This window comes from Sphaeramia orbicularis, chromosome 1 (assembly GCF_902148855.1).
Source record: "Sphaeramia orbicularis chromosome 1, fSphaOr1.1, whole genome shotgun sequence".
NCBI classification, from domain to species: domain Eukaryota; kingdom Metazoa; phylum Chordata; class Actinopteri; order Kurtiformes; family Apogonidae; genus Sphaeramia; species Sphaeramia orbicularis.
The window spans coordinates 40,033,128-40,055,668 of NC_043957.1; the positions used below are offsets into that span (position 1 = coordinate 40,033,128).

General features: G+C 40.1%; 1 protein-coding gene across 14 annotated transcripts in view; it reads right to left on the reverse strand.

The window, feature by feature from the left end:
* Positions 1–22,541, reverse strand: part of ptprdb (protein tyrosine phosphatase receptor type Db) — a 187,548-nt gene that overhangs the window by 10,393 nt on the left and 154,614 nt on the right. For 8 of the 14 annotated variants that reach the window (XM_030147098.1, XM_030147117.1, XM_030147088.1 and 5 more), the window contains 14 exons: positions 21,972–22,132; positions 20,915–20,926; positions 20,304–20,416; positions 19,533–19,630; positions 17,792–17,915; positions 14,203–14,378; positions 11,158–11,181; positions 9,369–9,488; positions 7,122–7,276; positions 5,184–5,469; positions 2,126–2,304; positions 1,901–2,027; positions 313–438; positions 65–219 (listed from right to left, as the gene is read on the reverse strand). In XM_030147098.1, coding sequence (XP_030002958.1) covers positions 65–219; positions 313–438; positions 1,901–2,027; positions 2,126–2,304; positions 5,184–5,469; positions 7,122–7,276; positions 9,369–9,488; positions 11,158–11,181; positions 14,203–14,378; positions 17,792–17,915; positions 19,533–19,630; positions 20,304–20,416; positions 20,915–20,926; positions 21,972–22,132 — 1,856 coding nt within the window. The remainder of the gene's footprint in view (positions 1–64; positions 220–312; positions 439–1,900; positions 2,028–2,125; positions 2,305–5,183; positions 5,470–7,121; positions 7,277–9,368; positions 9,489–11,157; positions 11,182–14,202; positions 14,379–17,791; positions 17,916–19,532; positions 19,631–20,303; positions 20,417–20,914; positions 20,927–21,971; positions 22,133–22,541) is intronic. The other 6 variants (XM_030147126.1, XM_030147092.1, XM_030147136.1 and 3 more) reach the window with 1 other exon arrangement.

The window sequence follows — 22,541 nt, forward strand, 5'->3', positions numbered from 1 at the left end:
CTTCGTGACAATGATGATCACGTACTAATCCGGTGTTAGTCATAGGATAAAAGATATGTCTCACCTGCAGTGCACACTTATTGGCCCGTCCTGGCCAAACTGTTCTTTAGTCTTGTGCACTTGGCCGATGAAATCAATGAACCCCTCCCCTGACTTTGGCACTCCTTGCTCTGGCCAATCAGTGAACTGGAATTGACGAACTGTTCGTGACTGGCCATCCTAGAAAAAAAGAAGATGTTAGCTCTTAGTGTTCTCACTTTAAGAAACAAATCTGACAAATATTCACATCAGCACACATCACTGCAGACTGACCCTGGCATCGGTGACTTTGAACTCTCTGAGGATGTATTGGGGCATGTTGTACTCAGCCATGGGATCCACTACGAAGTACTGGTACCTGGCTGAGCGTTCAGCGGGCCAGTACTGATGACACTTCTCCTGCAAGATGACAGTTCAAACACTTCGGTTTAAGTCATGTCTCAGAGGTTTAATGTGGTAGGTGACCAACGCCTTGCTACTTCGTCTTAAAAATGCCTCCCTGCCTACTGTTACATGAGATAAAAGTTTAATAAGATATAACTCAAGTCACTGTGGCTGTAATCTCAGTACTTCACAAAGCCTTTAGTAGCTTCACTGTATTTGGTCATGATATTTAATTTTCAGAATTCTATTAAAATGTATAATAACCATATTTAATCATATTTTTTGGGCACATACATTAAAATGTTGCTTTATTCAGTTCATCCAGACACAGTTAATGACTGTTCACAATACATTGTCCTCTCCTGGTGAGCTCTATATTCATGTCTGCTAATAGAAAGTCCAGAGAACAATAAGAAGCAAAACAAAAGTTGTAAATAGCGGCTGATTATGCTGCAATTGAGCCAGTCCTTCAATGCATTAATTTTAAAGAGTTCATTAAAGAGTTCTGTGTGATCCCTAACATAAACTCTTTGAAACTTTCTAATATCTAACTGTTATACAACCACTGACACAGAATATCAGTCATCTGATCTGATCTGCTGTACACCAAGTGCAATAAGATATTAGTAAAGACACTATACTTTGAATTGAACTGATTGTCTTTGTGTGTGTATGTCAGCCCTGTGATGAACTGGCAACACATTCAGGGTGTGCCCCCAGATAGGCTCCAGGACCCCCCCCCATCCTCTCAAGGACTAAGCGGTTTAGAAAACGAATGAATGAATGAACTGCCTTTATTATTGTTGTAAATAATAATAATTACTATTATTGAAAATACATTGATATCAGGAGTACTTCTCCTAAGTGGTGCATAGCATAAATACAACTTTAGTAATAAAAAAAGAATACAATATAAGGTAAAATAAGCACATTCAAGGTCTCATAAACGAGAGTGAAGTCAGTTAAAAGTCATGCAGTGTATAAAATACACAGTGTAACATTACAGTGGAAATAGTTTTTGCTTTTGAGAGTGATTATTGCATTTGAATTGTAATCTGATAGTTCTGTATTTGATAGATCTATAACATTTGAAAAAGTACGCAGAGCTTACCAATACCCCTGCCCGCACAACACTTTGCTCCTCCTACTCACTGATATCCTGCCTGGTCAGGGATTAACTTTGAATTTCTAATTAAAGATAACTGTAAACTAGATTAAACTAAATTACTGTAATTTTTGGGTACGTCAGTCAAACCAAAACAAACATCTTTCTGCCCAAGTCTTAACTTTCAGTCTAATCACAAATCATCTGCAGAATTGGGTGAATATTCTTTGTGAAATTGGTTGGACAAAAATGTTGGACGGACAGAATTCCTGGTATTATCATATATTTAATAATAAAAGTGATAAAAGGGTGAAAATGTTCCCTAATGTTACTAAGTATTGCTTATGTTATGGTGTATCTATGCACACGTACCCGTCCCATTTCTCTCAGTTTGGTTAGCATGACCACTATAGTGGAGTTGTGTTCCCATAACATCCTCCAGTAGTCCTCTGTTGTCTCTGCCAGTGGGCCTTGGGTTGCTATGTAGGCCTTCTGCTGCCTACACAAACAAATAAATGAATTAAACACTGTCCAGCATTGTATGAAATGAACGGAATAAACCACGGGTATAAGAACAGAAAGGATAGTTTTTCTGACCTGTATCCATCAATGAAGCTGGCGTTGATATAGTCAGATCCTTCCACTCCTCTGATTGGCTGCAGACAAACACGTGTTGTCTCATAGGGCATGATGTTCACCAGCCGGTTTTTGAACTTGTTGCAAGGCAAGTTGGCACTCACGAATCGGGATGTGTGAGCCTTGGCACTGGCCAGACGCTGGGACAGAAAATAAAAGAGAATTTTGTAACATCATACTGATGTTATGAAGAATTTGAGTGATCTTAAGATATGGACAGGCCTCTGTGGTGTTGGCCAGGGCAAAGAAAACAAAGACAAACAGAGGGGAAGGAAGTTCAGATGTATTCAAGGACAATATTCAGATGTATTTAACACAAGCTTTGGTTTTCTCTGGCTTACTGGACAACTGAAATAAGAAAATCAGCCTCAGTCGGCAGGCCTGAGGATATTTAGTTAGACATCTTCAATTGAATAAACAAAGGAGGGGCAATGTAGGGGGAAGGGGGCAGCGGTAGGGAATGGGAGGGGGAATATAATAACGATGAACGAGAGAAGGAAGAAGAAAATCAAGAGTCGGGGCCCAGGAAACCACAAGGCCCCACACTGTCTCAAAGCGCATATGTGAACCACAGTTGATCCTGCACCAGCGAAAACCCCCTGGAACACACACATTCATATGGATACGTGCAGACGTGAGCACATACTGTACGCTCGACCATTGGATGACATAACTTAAAACGAAAGACAGAACAACAGAGAATAGTCAGAGGGAAACCGCAGACTTGAGGGAAACAATGGGGTCTCAAAAAGTAAACCTCGACCATCGGCTGCTACCGGAGCGCTGTGGGAGAAACAGCAGTACCGTATTTTCTTACAGACAGACCAAGGTTGGAAAATCCCACACTAACCACCAGTTCACCAGTTCATTCGGGTACTCTCGAGTTGCTTTCCAGTATCAACAAAAGTAATTCTTCTTGCCATTTGGTTCGAGTTTGACTCTGGTCTTATCGATAAAATCTGGCACACACAAAATGTTCTATTCCTTGATACATGCTGCTTTTGTCACCATCTGTTAAGCTTGGAAAAAACAGTGCCCTGTTGGCAGCCTCTTTGAACTCAACCAGTGAACCCTCCATGAAAGGAAACAAAAACAGTATGTCTTAATAGAGTGACAGCTTAACAAAAGCTGCCAGGAGTTCTTTCTTCTCTCACACACATGCTTAAAGTTTCTGCAGTTTTATTTGAGGGCTTCGACACCTCTTCCATGAGAAATTCCATCCTTTGTGGTGTTTTGTCGATGAAGGTGGAAAGTGCTGTTTCAGACGGTGTTCCAGAATGTCCCATAAGTGTTGGACTGAGATGAAATCTGGTGACTGGGATAACACTGGCATATGTTTTACATCAATATGAGGCTGAACAAACATTTCACCAAGCGCTGAGTTCATTGTCATTCTGTGGAGATTGCTGCCATCAGGACAGGAATACCACTGAACAGGATGGAGGAGACTGCCTAGAGTGGCTTTGTGTTTACTTTGCCCTCTGAGCATCAGAGCAGACATAAACCATTCCAGGAAAAAAAAACATCTAGTCCACCTGCTTTCAATATATACCTGAACAACTAAAATTGAATGTCTTTTCACTCTGCCAGACTAGACGACCTGGAAATAGTTAAATATCAGAGGAAACAAAATAAAAAAAAAGATGATAAATGCCAGAATTTTAGATCCCTCATGTCCTCACACTTGCTTGTATATTAAAGCTGACCTTTGTGCACTCACTTTGAATTCTGATGAGCTCCTGAAACATATCAATACGCCCATATGACCTTTATCTAACGTATTATTTAGTGCAATTTTCTGGCCTACATTACTGGATCTTTACAGCTTTTTCAGGGTATGCCCACTGAATATACTCTTTATTTGGAACCCCATTAGCTGCCATTAAACTATCAGTTACTCTTCCTGGAACTACTTTGCTGTCAGCAGGACACTCTTACCTTGAATTTATAAAATAAATTCCATAATCCAACCATCCAACCTGACTTGGTAAAAATCTCTCAAAAGGCTCTAAAATTCTAGGAAGCTCTCATAACCAAATGGAAGATATAAGTTGACTACCAGGGTCAATTCCCTCTGTTACTTGTGGAAAATGTTCTTCCCAAGTTGAGTTGGAGAAAAAAACATCCTCTTGAGCACACCTTCAGCATCTTGGACAATAAATTAATTTTCAGATGACTTGCCAAGTGTTTCCAGTTCAGGAACAGACTTGAAATACCCCATTCAGACCACTATAGACAAACAAAGGGCAAATACACCACCTGCTTTATCCTTTTCAGAATCTAATCTTAGCCTATTTTAATATTTTAATTTTAAACTTCGGCTCATCATTTACCAAATACAGACTACATATAAAATATGGATGAACCTTATATTTTCTGAAATTTGATTTTGAAGCTCTCATACAGAATCTCCAGTTGTTGTCATCTTAGCAGCATCTAATTCCAAAAATTAGCAGCTGTAATTAGGTAAATCATTACCTCACAGACATCTAGTAGCTTGCAACCTGTCACTCAAGGTTAACGCGCTCTTAACCCTTTAACGGGCAAGTGACTATTTTTGGTAATTTCCACATACATTACAAGACAGTGATAGCAGCAGTTACAGTCAGGACAGTGAGTCAACAATCTCAGGTCCAATGTGGTCTACAGGGTCTGCAAGATCCATCTCTGCATGAATAGTGAGTGTACCTGCTTTGTTAGGTACCATGAAGTAATGGTACTAATGTAAGGAATGATGCTCAATCTTATTTTTTTCCAGAGCTGTAAAGACCCAGTGTGTCGCCTGTTGAAGTTACTGTGAGTAGGACTGAATATCAATAGTACTTCAGGGATGCTACTGTACAGCTGACTCTGACGTCAAACCTCCCTTGTGGCAAGACAAATGTAACTCTCCCTTTCAGCGATTGGTGAAGTGTCATAGTGCCATCATTAAGGGTTTTTATGAGCCATCATAAATCAGTTTCTACTCTTGAATCTAGATCATTTTACAGCCTTCAGGGACCTTGAAAATACTCCTCACCTTGAACTCCAGCTCCATGCCGGTCACATTTTCTCCTGGCTCAATCTGCGTCAGCCTCTGAATGTACGAGTACAGGTTTCTAGCGGGGACCTCGGTGTTCCCACAGGTCACAGCCTCCAGCAGTGCATCATGAATGAAGATGTACTGGTCCTCCGTCTGGACCATGTAGTTCCTCTGGGAGCGCATCAGCGTGACATGGCCGTAGATGTCGATGGTCTTCTCATGCTTGATTCTTTCTGTCATGGCGTCGATAACGATGAAGCAGCCTGTGCGGCCCACTCCAGCGCTACGGCAGAACAGGGAGAGCATAAAGACCAGCATGAGATGTGATTTCCTCATATCACCTGAGGTATGAATCGATGAACAAGTGAGTTTCCTGTGCGTGTGCTGCCTTTGAATCTGGTAAAAATCTGGTCTTGTTACATATTGCAGAAGCTCTTACACACTATGCTTAAATCAACTAAGTATCACAAAGATGCCAGGCAGCAATATTTCGAACAAAGGACGTAAAAATTGACATCAGCGATGACTCAGCATCACTGTCTCACTGGCATTAGGAAGATATCCTCTCCTATCGACATATAATCCAGAAATATAATACGTTTAGCTGCCCACCCAAACACTTCACATTTTTGCTGTGCTAGTACCTAAATGGTAAAACACCCTGACCAAGCAAGTTTCGGTGAGTGAATAAAACCCTCTTTATATGGTTAAATTAATATAAGTGTATAAGTGTGTGTATGGGCTTAGTGTGTGTGTGTGTGTGTGTGTGTGTGTGTTGCTCAGGTGCAATGAGATTCGGTCCATTGTTTGATACAGAGGCTGGTTGATATGTTAAGGCACATTATGATGGAGTCTTGCCGGTATAATTAAATTTGACTGATAATCCTGTTAGATACTCCATCTGACTGCTTCGGAAGATTAGGAAGAGCTGCTCTCCTGCCAACCTTTTCACCCCCCCCCCCCCCCCCCCCCCGCCCTCATCTCTGCGTCTCTTTATCTTCCCTCTAAGTACCCTTCCAACGCTCTCATACCAGCCCCACCACTTTTTCACTCTCACATTTGTAGTTTTTTAGACTCCATTTTCTCTACACCTTCCCTTTTCTTTAATTCATCATTTCCATTCACCGTGTCCTGGATTTGACCTCACCTTCTCTCTCATTCTGCACATATCTCTTCCTCTAACTCCTAGTCCCTTGCTAACTCTCCCTCTCAATCATTGTCTCAATCCCCTCTTCATCCATTCCCTCTCTTCCTCCACATCTATGTACACCTCACTAATTCTTCCTCCCCAGAGCTGCTGCTCCATATTCCCTCTGCTATCCTCTATCTCCTTTTCTTCCCTCTCCTTCAGTCGCTGGTAAGAGCAAATAGCCGCTTCATTCCAGCGCTGGAGCTCAAGATTCTGCCAAGTCCGTAATGACATGTTTCCAGAATCATCTCCCATCCAATGAATGAGCCTCCTGCTGCTCAGACAGCAGCTCATTTGAATATAAACTTGTGAACCCAGATCTACCACCAGCTTAAACGGTAAATAGTCAACACTAAAAGCTACTTATGGAAATAGGGCCAGTTTGGAGGCTGCTGCTGTTAAACCTGAGAAAAGATGGAGGTTGTTAAGAGAGGAATGTGAGTGTCTAGACCAAAGAAAATGGTTTGGGGTTTACATAATGGCAGGTCAATCTTGTTACAGTTCAGGGCCTATGTATGATTTTCGACAAGTGTTCTTTTTTTGAAAATCATGTTGCCACGTAAAAAGCAAAAATAACACACAAGTCACACATCACACATTCAATCCGTGGATGTATTTTCAGTTTTTGTTAGGGGACCACCCAACTGTCTTGGTCATTTAAAAACTAATTTGGTACACAGATACATATATATCCTACATTACATGTCTAACCGAAACCAGGGATACTGACAGAAATATACACAAACCTGCAGTGAACAACCATAGGTCCTGCATCTGGAGGGTTGCAGGCCTTGACTCTGCGCAGGAATGCTAAGAAAGGTGTTGGGTGTTCAGGCACCCCGTGGTCAGGCCAGGCTGTAAACTGGAAGTGACGAACTTCACGCTTCTCATTGGAGCCACTCTAAAAGTGTAGACAGAGAAAATATTGAAATCCATGACTATCCATGACCTACAGGTACAGGTAAATGGGTAATAGTTCGTGTGTGGGAGACCATTAGAGCTGCTAAGTGAGGATTTTTTGGACGAAAATAAGATTTAACTTTTGTGTAAAATTTAGACTTGCACTGATTAATTGGTCATACTCGGAAATTGACCTAGTCGCTCAGTCTGAAATTGACCAATTTTGAGCGCAGGTCAAATTCCTGCCATGCTGCATTGCCAGACCTAGGGCCGGTTCCAGATAGTCATATATGAGGCGGCAATCAGAGATGTGAAAGGGGCATATGTTGCTGCGGCAGGGGGGGTTCTGTGCTGTACATACCTCACACTGACTATGCACACACTATATGACCGTACAAAGTAAAAGTGAAACAAGGCGCTTTACTAATTCTTGTAAGTCTCCCACTGTTGTGCACCTCAATTTCTTTTTCCCTACCTTCAGAAACTTTCATTCGAGGGGGCAGGACATTTGTTTAAGGGGGCATTGCCCACTCTTGCCCCCCCTAGAACTGAGCCCAGCGAGATCTTCGATAATTATTGTATTTGTACAATAATTTTACCCTCTGTACGATGTATAATCAATAACTTCAAAAATCCCATAATGTCCGATAATTTGATCCCTTCATTACACGACTAAATTAATTAATTACCAAACACAAATAGGGTATGGGTCCTTCACATAGCGCTGCACTTCAGCCCAAAGCATGTAGAAGTAGTGAATGTATAAATGGTGTTAATCTGGTCCATTCAGTGCAGGCGTTCATCCTGTGCTCCACATATATAGAGACGCTTGCTTTTTTTCAAGGTTCTGTTAAAAATAAACCTGGGTTGCAGTGTATATGTACAGTCTATGATAATGTGTTACTAAAGCAGATGGTCTGAGTCACGTCGGAATAAAAATGGGGTGTGTTTGATAATTTTCCTTCAAATATGATAACTTTCAGCTGCTGGTATGATACAGGACTCACAAAAACCAGACGTTTCAATCAAGTCACCTGTTTCTATACAGAAAACCAGGCGCCTTTTTACACACTTTTTCTCTATTTTTAAAACAACTATTCTAATGGGTAAAGTTACATTACAATGTCTTGTGTGTTGTGTTTAGAAAAGAGGAGATCATAATCGGCCAAAATTGGTATCGGCCGCCCAAGCGCCCTGCAAATCGGAAATCGGGATTAGCCCAAAAAGTTGTAATCAGCGCAAGTCTAGTAAAATTCTGGAAATTTGTATAATTATTTGGTCAAAATAAATCTTCACACTGATAAATTACCTAGTTTACTGCATATGAAGGAACATGAATTAGTCTCTCCAAAATTATAGGTTAAAATGGTTTTCAATTTAGCTACTAATAATGGACTACAATGTAACCTACGTTTGCACTAATTTAAGTTGAAGTGTAGGTATTTATAATGTAGTACTGACAATGAATTGAATGCTGCATTCAATGAAATTCTGAACTTGGTTAATTATAACACATCTGTGTCCTGGAAACCGGTGAAACTCAGGCCAAATTATGAATTGTAGCTTCAGCCAAACTAGCAGCCATTACACAATGGGTGCTTTCTTCATGTGTTTAATTCACATAAGCAGGTACAATGTTGAGTATGGTCTCCATCTGAGTTTAGCATCCTATTAAGTGTTAACTGGCATCAACACTACATAGTTTTGTCAGAGAATTAGTTTTGAGCTTTTAGGCAAAGTACTGGTAAGAAAAAATGATGTGATAGTCTTGCTGTTGGAAAAATCAGGTGATCAACAGGATAAAAAACAAAAAATCAGATGAACACGAAGATAAATAAAAGACAGATATTTAGGCAAATTTCTAGCTTAATTGCTCTACTTCACAATCCTAGCTCTTCCTAAACCTGATAACTAAAATGAGAAAAAATAACCCTTATGTGTATATGCAATGTTGGCTCAAAAATACAAACTCTGTTGGGACTAGATACAAGCACAAACATTCAGCTAGCATGCATGAATATTTTAACAGATCAATACGCACACATGTCATATGCATAAGACCCCATTACACTCTACTGCACATGAAATGTTACCTTGTAAAGAGCGAAGGTCCTGACGGAGTAGGTAGCCAACTCCACTGTGTCCAGCAGAGTGACTTGGATGAGGCCGTAGGTCTCTGTGCCCCGCGTTGGCCAATACTGATCACACTTCACCTAAAGGTGCAGAAATGGGAAGATGTAAAATATGCAAAGTAAATGAGGATGTGTATACATGATATTGTAGGAAAAAGAGGAAGACAGCTGACTGTGCATGTGAATAGAGGCAAAAAAGGGAAAAGAGTGTTGAAATAGATCAGTGAGAGGTTATGCAAAATTTAGTCAATAATATTTGGAAAAAATGTACGTATAAACCCAACCCAGCCAGTGAAAAAGGTTTTGGCAAGTATGGTGGGTAAAGAGTGACATATGTGCATAAGTGGCTTCGAATACAAGAAAACTGTGCAGCATGAAATTGCCATAGGTGGGTGGGCTCTCACAAGGATTCACCAATAAGCCAGGAAAAGCCAAGTAATACCCAAAGTTCACCCCTCACATATTTGATGCTGTATATCGGCCTACATTCCAACATCACAAATCCCTACAAAACTACATGTAGCACATCAAATCCCAGCATCCCTAACCACCAAAACACCTCGAATTCCTCTATACCAGGCAGTCATATTTGTAGTTCTTCAGCTCAGCCTCAGAGACCACAGAGGAGGAGGAGGAAGGGGGGGGGTGGGATTCCCAGAGGATAGGAGGGGGAGAGGAGGGCCATGGCAGAATCAGGCCAAACCAAATGTTATGTGCTGATCCTTTCAGTCCTCACATCAAAGACAGCAGGGAGCTCAGCTCAGCTCGTTCTGCATTCCACTGCTCCAGACTGGGGATTATGCGTTTTGGCCCGGGACGATCGGGCTGTAATTACAGCTTTTCAACTGTTGTTTTCCTACCAGACCTTGAGATACTGTGGGGACAGGAATGGTCATCCATGTAGGGGGGCCAGACCACTGCCAGAGACTAAACAGGATCGCAGTAAATTCCTGGTGTGAAGATAATATTGCCTATTGCTATACTGTCTAATAGCAAAAGTGTGCTTTGCTCTTGTGTGATTTGATTAGTACTAAGAGGAAAGATACTGGCAAGATTCCCACGGTGGGACCATCTGTGATCATCTGTGCTGTTAATGCATAAAGACATAATGGCACAATGTTGAGAGGTGTTAAAAAAGATGACACCATTTCTCTATCATCCATCCCACCACCACCTCCTCAAACAGTTGAGGCACCGGGCTGATAAAGTACACTTAAACTGAATGTTTTTATTGCTGCATATGCCATTACTGAATTTAGACAATTTAAAGCTAAGTGGTTGTTCACCGAGATTTATCAGATTTATGAGACAGCAGCTTCATAGTGCATACACTCTATATTGTTTTTAAAGCACAACTACAGACTTTTTCCATAAAGTCATCATGTTAATGTTTCCAGTCCGTAAAAGGTGGCATTTCCACAATAACTACAGCAATAGTGTACTGTGTAACCACTAGATAGAAAAAAGACTAACAGTTGAGGTGTGATCATGCATACTGTTGACACTAATGTGCTCTGTTTCTGAACTGCAGTGGTTACAATAAAAGACATTTCAGACCAAATTCACTATGAGTGCCTTGTGGTGAATTTCAGCATTCTCACTCAATGCAGTGGCTATTGTACAAAAAAGGAGAAAAACAGCAGAAGAAAAGGGACTGAATAGAGAAAAAAAAAAAAAAGGTAAGGGAAAACCATGTGAGGTGTAGTTGCATTTAAAAGGGGTTAGCAAAGGAGAGAAAGAGAGGTCTTGCCTTAGAGAAGAAATAAGAGGGCATCTGAGGGTCAAACAGACACAACAGAGACAGTTGGATAAGGTTGAAAGGGAAACAGAGTTTTAACACAAGGCACAGGTTAATAGGAAAAGAAGCACAGATGAGAGGAAAGGATCATTTTCCGAATAGTGCTCTGGACATAATTGGTTAGCACTTAATCATGATTCATACCTCAAGCCATTCTTGTTCATTTTATTCGAACATGACATTCTTATTACAGTGAATTTTTACTCAAGCACATATTCCGTTAACAACAGCAAAATGCCTTAGAGCAAAATCATTTTCTAATTCATTACATACCCCAGTTTGGCAGTACTTGTAATCCCCCCAGGTCTTGATCACCATTATGTTCTATATTATTCTACTTGGCGTTAAGTTCTACTGGATTCTATTCTGCTGATCTTCATAGTATCCTGTCCTATTCTACAGCCTCACACTGCCTACTACAGCCTTAGCACTTCAAGCTCAGTATTCAAATTACAGTTTGTCCAATTACTCTACATGTTATTAACATCCCACTTGTGACCTGTCCTCCCTGTTGAATTCAGCTTGACTGATGCTGTCCTCCCACACGGCCCATCCTACCTTGACTGCGCTGACAAACAACCAAACCCACTCCATGTCTATCTTTACTTGCCTCTAATGGGTCTCTGTGCATAATGTCTTTTATTTAATTGTGCAATAACCTTGAATAATGATCCTATTCACCTCAATGGTACTTTTTTATATCAAGCTAAACCTAAAGCCTGCTTTTTTTCAATTGATTCTCCTTTTAATTCACTGCATGTTAGTCTATTCAATCCTATTATACAAAGACCTCTATCATTTTCTGCTATTTTACAACAACTTCGTCAATTCCTTGGGCTGTAAATGAACCATCTTCTTCATACAACATGTTACTGCTGTAATTGCTGCTTCTCATAAACACCTGTAAGAATTCTTCAGGTTAAACCATCCACGTAGTATTAGAACTTTATCGCAGTCCTCAAAATGACACTTCTTTCCAACTCAATTCAGCTTTCTGATGCGTATGCCAAAAAAAGTTTCTGCCTTCCAGGATACTTCTGCATTATGCAATCTGCTGCACATGGGGAGGGACCAGTGCTTTCACTGCCCCCCCCCCCCCCACACACACACACCTCCTGCTCAACCCAATGGGCACACAGATGATATATACAGGGTGGGGAAGCAAAACTTACAATGAACATTTAGTTGTTTTTTTCTCAGCAGGCACTACGTCAATTGTTTTGAAACCAAACATATATTGATGTCATAATCATACCTAACACTATTATCCATACCTTTTCAGAAACTTTTGCCCATATGAGTAATCAGGAAAGCAAACGTCAAAGAGTGTATGATTTGCTGAATGCACTTGTCACACCAAAGGAGATTTCAAAAATAGTTGGAGTGTCCATAAAGACTTTATAATGTAAAGAAGAGAATGACTATGAGCAAAACTATTACGAGAAAGTCTGGAAGATACTATTAAAGAAGAATGGGAGAAGTTGTCACCCAAATATTTGAGGAACACTTGCGCAAGTTTCAGGAAGCGTGTGAAGGCAGTTATTGAGAAAGAAGGAGGACACATAGAATAAAAACATTTTCTATGATGTAAATTTTCTTGTGGCAAATAAATTCCCATGACTTTCAGTAAACTAATTGGTCATACACTGTCTTTCAATCCCTGCCTCAAAATATTGTAAATTTTGCTTCCCCACCCTGTATACAGTGACATCACCGATTTCTTAGGCATCAAGAAAATTTAACACATATACACTGTTGTCTATAAAGTTGGAATAAAATGTTTTTTACCTCTTCTCATGAAATGATAATGACAATTATGATGTGTAACTGGGACTCAGTATATGTTCATCGCATGTGATCAAAGATGATGACTGAAATACGAATAAAAAGAGGAATGCGTTTGAAAACAAAATTATTCCAACTTTATAGGCAACAGTTTAAAAATTCCATGTTGTAAAATCTGACAATAACCTGAGTACTATTCTTTCTTTGCAGCTATACATGTCCTGTCTTAATTTTACTGATGTCTGTATTATCACTTAAGTCTGTGGATAATATTCATATGGGGTCATGGGACACTTTTCATTGCAGTTCTGCAAGTGGTCACTGGGTGAATTGGTGCTAATAATGAAGGAAATGCAACACCTCTGATAGTCACTATGGATTTGTATTTTTAGAGAAGAGACATTTTGCTGTCATTTAATTTATTTGGACATCCTACTATGTGTTTTGGTGCTCTAGCTTTAAATTATTGCTCAATTAGTGAGAATTTTAGGGTGAATTGAAGGTTTTGATGTCTAAACTGAGCTGTTAGAGATTCTGTTGATTGAATTGAATTTATTGATTTAATGATTTTTTCCCCCCTCACAGACAGAAACAGACTGTAGTTGTAGTTAGTAATTTACAATATAAAGACCATGAAATAACTTTGCTAAACTGATGCTTGTTGACATCTCTCATTTTACTGTGTCACTGAGCTAAACACAAACTACTGGCTTCAAAACAGGAATGAAAAAAAACAAAACAATGGGTGATGTCACAGTAGCTCCACTCGTGTCTTATACAGTATATAGTCTGGCACTAGGGATGAGTCACAGTGCCATAAACATCAATTCTCTTAATACACCCATAAATGAACCAAATAATGAATGCTCTGACTGCGATATAGACTATGCAACTTCTTCACTCATACTGCAGCAAATACCAAAGAGATGCACTTCAGTAACAGCTGAAATTTTTGCAGCTGAGATCGCTCAGAAATAATTGATCATTGTTGTACATTATTTGACCCTTGCCAATCATTTGTTCATTAGACTTTATTATTATCTAATATTTCGCCTTTTCCTTTGTTTTCACCTGTTTTAGCTCCTGTCTTCCATGACCACCTCATTCCACTTTAATATTCATTTTTTTATTGTCATCACTAGGGATGGTTTGCTGCTCTCCTTATCTTACCTGTCCTCAACTCCCATCTTATCCCACCCTCCGCCTTCTTACCCTTGACTTCTCTTCCAGCTTGGTCATCATGATAATGTTGGCTGTGTGCTGCTCCCAGACCATCCTCCAGAAGTCCCCGAAGGTCTCAGGGAGGGAGCCCTGAGTGGCGATATAGGCATTCTGACGGCGGTAGCCATCAATATAGTTAGCGTTGATGTAGTCACTGCCTGGGACACCTGTTTAATAAAGAAAAAAATGACAGTTACAGAGGGCGGAGGAAAAGAATGGAAAGAGAAGTTAGCAAGGTGAGGAAGAGGAGAATGAATTGTGACAATCTGAATTGGGAAAGAAAGGTGAGACAGAAAAGAAGGGAACAGATGAATAAAATGGATGAAATACTGTCACGTCTCTACACTGCAGCAAAGATGAATGTTGTTACTGCTGAGCATCTCTAGAATGATTGCATAGTAACATCCCCTGTTCATGTGATTGTCTCCACTGATGCATCAGATTCTTTGTATGATTCAAAGTGAAATAATCTATATGGATTATTTGTTGCCATGAAAGCAGGTTTATGTCCAAGTAATAAAGGCTGCGGATCATCTAAGGTCATGGTGGATGGATTAATGTTTTCACAGGGCCCAGCGTCCTTTGGTGTTGGATTGTTCAGCCATCTTGTTTTATAATACATGCTAAGACGATCATGGGCCTAATCTGAGTATACTCTGGATGTGTCGCTTTGAATGGCAATATGACTGTAAGGCCGTCTCTGTGTAAGACTCGGCTGACACTGCTTGTCCTGGAAGGGATTGTGTGCATGTGTGAGTGTGTACATGTGGGTGTGTGTGATGTGAGAGACCGTCTGTGTGTGTTTGATTTAGGATCAGTCCTGCTCATCTGGGGCCTAATACCATAATCCCAAAAATCACTGAGTCACAGCTCAAACATGCACACTTACACTACAACACCAAAATACACACACAGACCTACACACAAACGTGCACGTGTACATTCAGTCATGACCCGATTCTGCCGATGTGGGACACAAAACTCCTTTTGAGTCGTCTGATAGCAGTTTATGTTTGCAAAGATCGAAGTCGATGAGCAAACAGTAGAATCCAGACAGGAAGAAACTCCTACAGCTGATTCGCTTCTAGCAGCTTATTTTACAAGCACAGCTATGAATAACCCCATACAGCCGTAAAACCCGAAGCCAACATCACACACACACACACACACACACACACACACACACACACACACACACACACACACAGACATACAAATGCATACACAGCATGTAAATGACAGAGAAGTACAGGGTGTTTATACAACTTATTTTAAATGGGATGGGGACAGACGGTAAGTAGAGCTTCTAACATATGTTTATCAACCTCAGTCTTTAAAAGACAGCTTGGCTAAATGCTTTGATGTGCTACAACTTTATTGCAAGGGACTACAGCAGAAGCATGGTGGAGATAAAACCAACACGCACACACATTTCCAGTCACTAAGTGGCTACACTGGCTTGGCACTGAGTGTGTGCTCATGAGCATGCTAAGAAGAGACTGGGAGCAAAAGTGCACATCTGTGCTTGTGCATGTGCTTTATATCTATAGTGGTGTTTGTGTGTGTTTGTGTGTGTGTGCATGCTCTGGTGTGTTTGGACATGCTCAAGTGTATATGCGTTTTCTAAGCTGAAAGAAAGACAGACAGCCAGGGCTCCAGGACAGGCGGGGGTGGAAGGGCTGCTCACACATGCTCTGCCCAGATAAGGCTCATCTGTTTGGGCTTGGCCTCCCACAGCCTCTCTCTCCACATTGGAGCTGCCAGTTTCTCTGCCTCAGGTCTTTCCCAGCTGAGGTGGGTGAGTGCGGTACAAAACGCATACTGAGAACAGGATTGAGACTATTTTTCATTCTCATTTTAGACCGTTCAGAAGGACCAAATCCAGTAAAATGGGCGTACCATGAAAATATATATCAGCAAATAGGCTATAAATAAGGTCTTAGCATATTTTATCTCCACAGACACTAAAATGGTCAGTTGAGACCACATCAGCTGCATTATGTTTGGGTGATGTGGGTGGAAACAGCAGTTTGTTTGAATATCCTGGACTGATCATTTCATGGTGAATATTGAAGCAGGAACAGCGCTTTATGCAGCATGTGTTGGGGAACTGGCACCAGACCACATCCCAACACTATTAATAATCCATCCTCCATGGATCCGAGCACTAATACATCCAAATGCATACGGTGTAAGACACTCAAACATACAAGGGAATAACTATAACTGTTCTAACGCTCACTAATAAATGCATTTCTTAGATGTTAATTCCTTAATTCCACCCTAATATTAAAGAAATGAGTGATGATACTTGAGTTTTTCTTATTACTGATAAATCACAAAAGATATCATCCAAACATGAATTCAGTCTCCAGAGAAGACTTTTATCATGTTATTAACTAGACCAGAGATCCTCAGGTGAACTGACAACATCCAGTTTCTTATGCAACAGTAATTTGGAAGTGAAATAAATTGAAATACTGCTGATAGCTTCAAAAAAGTGTCCTTAGATTTCAAATGAACTTCTCTTTAGAAACACTTATAATTAATACTGCTGCTTAAATGTCTAATAAATATATTGGTAGTTCTTTCTAATTCATTAATGGCATTAATAGACACCTGAGAACCAATGTGTTCAGCTTTGATTGACAGGTGTGATTGACAGTTCGTTGGTGTACCAAGTTGAGTTTTCTGAGCTTTTGTGTGTGTTAGCAAAATATATTTTCTTTTGACAGTACCATTAAGATCAACCCCCCCACCTCTCTCTCTCTCTCTCTCTCACACACACACACACACACACACACACACACACACACACTCACACACACACACACACACACACACACACACACACACACACACACACACACACACACACACACACACACACACCTGTCTCTCATTGTTCCTCAATTCCATCCTTTTTGTCCAAATATAGAAACTAACAAGCTCCAAAAACTGAGGATAGACAACATTAAAGTATGATGCCTCAAAACAATAGTGGGTGTTTGCTACATCAACTATTTATTTATGTAGTCTATTGCTTGCATGCATGATTGTGTGCTTATGTGGAGTTTCTGTTTCTTTTTCTGGACATTGATGCATGCAAGCACAAACGTCACATCTTTAGGCAACCAAGAAAGTTGTGGGAGGTATACATTTTTAAGGTACATTACAATCCATTTATACATAAAAAAGCAATTAATACGCTTTTCACAATATTACACACTGTACCTTTAAGCTACGTATTTGTGTCCACTATTAAAATATTTAATTTTAAGTCGGGGCTAATAGGCTTGGGAGTGAAAGCCAGCGACAGGGTAGGAAAGTCAGAAAGAACAGAGGAACAGATTAACACATTGTTGTTTTTTTGGTTTTCTGTGAGACCACAAACCTTGTCTAATCCCCTGAAAAAAGTTAGAGGAAAGCAAAAATAAACCTAAATGAGTCCTTGGAAAAGTGAGGAGGTGACTCAAACCGTTCCACTTCCAAAAACATGTCATCGTTCTCAAGATCAAAATCCTGGGTCAATCCCCTGAAAGATTTACACACACATACACACACTGGCATCATGTCTTACCCTCAATGCTGGAGAGTATAACCCTGGAGTGATCATAGGCAATGACGTTAGCGTAGCGGTTCTTTGGTTTGTTGACCTCCAAGTTGGAGTTCTCCCATGTGAACTGCTGACCAGGGTCAACGGACTGCAAGACACAAGAATCAAGTTTAGGGCAAAAGCAAACAGTAACCGAATTACAATATTACAAAGACAAATTTGCTGGATCATAACATACAGAAAACCTAGTACTTTTACATAAATTATACAGACACTGACATCTAGAAAAGCCAGAAAAGACCATTTCTGTTAATGTCCCGTGATGGTTCTGTAAAACCATAATATTAGACACCAAATACAAATTGAAAATTATCAAGTCATTATTGAACTTGGAAGAAAATGTAGACAAATACTGCACCCTTTCTCAAGAATCAACAGAGATGTAGGGACTTTCCACCCTAGACATAAAAAAAACTAGCTACTAGAGAAAGATGATAAAAGCACAATAAATTCCCTTGGGAGAGAAATGATGGTTGTGTTAGACCAACACATTAAGTTCCTGGAGGGTAATTACAGTGTAACCATTGCTGTTAGCTGGGAGAGGCAGACATGAGGTCATTATGGGGCTGTCAATGGAGAGGGAAGAAGAGGAGAAAGCCAGAGCAATTTAGCAATTCTGAATATTTTACGACACATAATTATGGTTTGGTTGCGAAAAAATGGACAGGAGTGGTACTGGATGAGTGTATGTGTGTGTGCTGCCCAACATCATGTGTGTCTGATTATTACACCGCAATCATTTCTGGCCACTCTTTCTCCCCCAATCCCTCCACCATCCATCTCTATCGTTCCCTCGTTAAGGGTTCAGTACCGAACAAAGCACACAGTCATGCAGAGAGAATGTGAGGCTCAACAGAGTGTTTCCAACTCACACCACAATTACATACGGCTTCTCCCTCAGTGTCTCTTCCACCCCGCTTTATTCTCTCTCCCAAACGCTTTTCTCCCTAAAACATCCACGCTCTGTTTTTCTACTCTTTGCATAATGTGTCCTTGTCTTCTTCTATATACGTATCTGTGTCACACACAATTTGTCTCTCTTGCGGTAGCCAATTAGAGCCTCATGTCTTCTTCTTCACCCAGAGGCCGTTGGTCTAAACAGAAAAGAAAACATTTTTACCCCTTTAATAGCTCTCTGCGGAGCTCATTGTAATGCTAGCAGAATTTGTTGCACAGCCGGCATGTGGGGAAATATTTCTACTGTTATTTAGTGCCACAGTTCAGCACACCAAATTCAAGCACATTGTTATCTCCAAGTTTATGCCTTCTTTGTTCCACATTAACTGCGCTGCAAGTCGAAGAAAACTAATCAAGAAGTGTCTTTTTTTGCAAAGAACACTTGATTTCTTCTCTGTTGCTTTTATTTCGATCTCTGTTTCCCCTTTTCCCCCACCAGAGCGTAGATATGAAGGCTTGATAACCATCTGGCTGAAAGCAAACTCCCTTTGAGCTTGCAATTTCAATTTCCTTCTTAAGTGTGTATAGATAACGACAAGACAGTAAAGGGAGGAAAATATGCTTAATCTTGTATCATTCTGAGAAGACGAATCAAAATGTAACTTAGCTGGAAACAACATGAGGCTCAGTCTACAACTAACCCTTGAAATGAAAACGGAGGCAAAAATGATGAGTCAAAGATAAAATATGTGTGTGATTGAATTTCCCGAGTTAAAGATTTTCAGAGACAGATAATCAGCATTCTTACCTCGTACTCTTGAGAGAACTTGAGATTGTCGTTTGCCTTTAGGCGCTCAATGTGATCTGCCAGCTCAGAGATGGGGACGGGTGGGTGACTTGCCATGCCTGCCGAGCACAGTAATAGAAAAAAAAAGACCATTTTGATACTCGTGCAGCTCAACTCTTCTGGAGGAAATGTTAAGAGTTAGGATTCTCAAAGGAGGTGTTGTTTAGTGTTCTGTCCATGGTCAGCGGAGGAAGCAAATGGAAGGATTTTTTGTTAAGTGACCATTTTCTCTCCAGGCAGTCAGAAAGAACAATGTGCATGTTCTGAAAGTTACTGAGGCACAATAACATGTCCTTAGAGTATGCACACTGCTGGTGAAGATAAAGTCTATGACACAAGCGGTTAAAAATTTAGCATGAAAAATAACGGGTATTTTTATATTATTATGTATTTCAGAGGCGTTTTGATGAAATGTTGGTATTTCAAGCAGTTTCACCCTAAATGGAATGGACGGTTAGTTAGCATGATGATGGAGAAAAAGAAAGAAAGAAAGAAAGAAAGAAAGAAAGAAAGAACGAAAGGAAGGCAATATGATGGCATGAAGAATAACTGTGACATCAAAAAAGAGGAGCTGTGGCAGACTAAGACCAACTAACTTGACAAACGCCGATAACCAGTACGGTACACTGATACACGGTAGGCTGAAAAGGAAAACAACACCTAAGTTAATTTTATTGATATAAACAGAGCTAATATTTGGGATCTTTTGTGGTGCATGTGTGTCCAGTCTACCTGGAGTTTGGAAGTTGATCCTCCGTAGCTCCACAGGATCAGTGGGATGGTGGGATGACATGGCTTTGCTGCACGGAAAACTACCCTTCCTGCCCTCAGCCTCAGCCCTTTTCCTGGAATGATGAGCACACACTATTTAGATGCCCATCAATATCATGTTCACATGATGAAAAAAGCAAGGAAAATATTAAGCTTTACCGCCTAACCTCAATTTTCAGATTTTCTCTAAACTAAACAGACCAGAGCTCATTGTTAAACTTCTAAGAAAAACCAAAATTGCTGCCTGGTCATTTATTGAAATAGCTGTAATTCTCAGGGAATTATGGTTTCAAATACTACCAGACCCTTGTTTGACTGGTTTAGTGTTGCAGCTTGTTATGAGATAATGAACTTGCTCCATTTCTGGCATTGGAGTGGGTATTTTTGTCTATTATTTCTCTCTGACTTCCACTATACAAAGTATCCAGTGCACTGTAGCTACTAAGCAATCATCAAAGAAAGATCAAATAAAATCTCTTGAGGTCCATTATATAAAACATTCTTGGCAAAGACTTTTCAAGGAAAATGCCCCCGTAGGACAGAGGAAATGCTAATAAGCAGAGGTTGTTTACCTGTCAGGTTTGCTGGATCCAAACAGGGAGAAGAGCAGATAAAAGAACAGACAGGGATGCATAATATTAGTGTCTGATCAACAAACATCACAAAGTAGTTCTGAGCTTATCACCTCATTCCTCTTATTTCAAGTTGCGTAATAATATGTTAGATATGTAAAAGAGCACCTCATGTAGACACTGATGAAAGATGTAACGTAAATAAAAATGACTAAAACCCATATAACACTCTCATGCAACACATTCACTCAGTGTCGCCTCAGAGTGCAATATCTACTACACAATAACATTATAAATACGCAGAAAGTGGGATGTTAATGGCTGAGCATTACCATAGTTTTACCTCAAGGGCTTACAAACTTTACATAATAACATCAGTGCTAAATCAGCTATTTATGTGTATTAACAAAGTCGATGATTATCATGAATAAAGCTAATGGGTGATAGTATTTTTCCATCTACTTGTATGTTGCCTAGAATTGCTGGCTGTATATTAAAAAACAAACAAACAAAAAACAATTATTTGAAACAAACAACTCTATTTCAGTGAGAGCTTGTAGGCTAAAATTAACTATGATAAGTAAAACAGATGAAGAGATTTGGGTGTTACTAATCTCCTCTAAAGCAGTGCAGAAGATCTATAAATAAACCGTAATGTATGCTCCATAAATACTGGAAACCACCTGGGCCTTACTCAGCCTCAGCCTGAGTGTGAATAATGGACAAGATGTTTCGTTTTTTGTTAGAAGTCTAGACTTTATTCCCCCCTACGAAACAGCCCAGATGACTAATGTAAAGAATAAGAAATCCTGCTTTTCTGTCAGAGAGATAAATGACAAACTCATGCCTTATTATACATTCTTACTTGCTCATAAATTTTAACATTTCATTCAGTCTAAATTTAGGAAAGGAATACGTTGAAATATTCTACATCCTTACACCTACATTGAGGTGAGCAAGGTGGACAATGACACCAAAATGTGAGCTCCATCCATAGTATCTTTCACCTTTTCTGGTATTATCAGTCCCCTCTTTCATGACTTTAAGCATTCCTTACCTCTTAAAGAGAAGAATGGCAATGACGATGCAGACGATGAAGATGACTGCCAGCACCGGCCCCACCACCCACAAAAGGCCCTCCTCCTCGTCAATGATTGGTTGAGGATCCACATCCGATGAGGTCACGGGATCAGAGTAAGGACTTGTGGAGTACATTGTCTGGAAGAGGGTTTGTCAATTCAACACACATGTAAAACCAATCAAACTGTAACTGTAACACAGGATGTCCATGACGTCTCTTTACAATTTCAGAAATTTATTAAAAAAGCAAAAAAATAGACAAATCTGTGGAAGTTATTACAAAATGAAAAGTAGATATTGAAGTTTTTTTTTTTTTTGCCTCTTTAATATCTCATCACTAGATTTCTTGCCATGTTGGCTGTATCATAGCCTCATCAGTAGTGGAAATGGCATCAGTGATCTTTTACTTCAGGTCATTGACGTCCCGTATCTTTGATCGACACGCGTTATCTTTAACATAACCCCATACAAGGAAATCCAGGGCAGTGATATCTGGTGAATAAGGTGTATAGGGAATTGGGCCATCCCTTCCAATCCCATCCAGTTT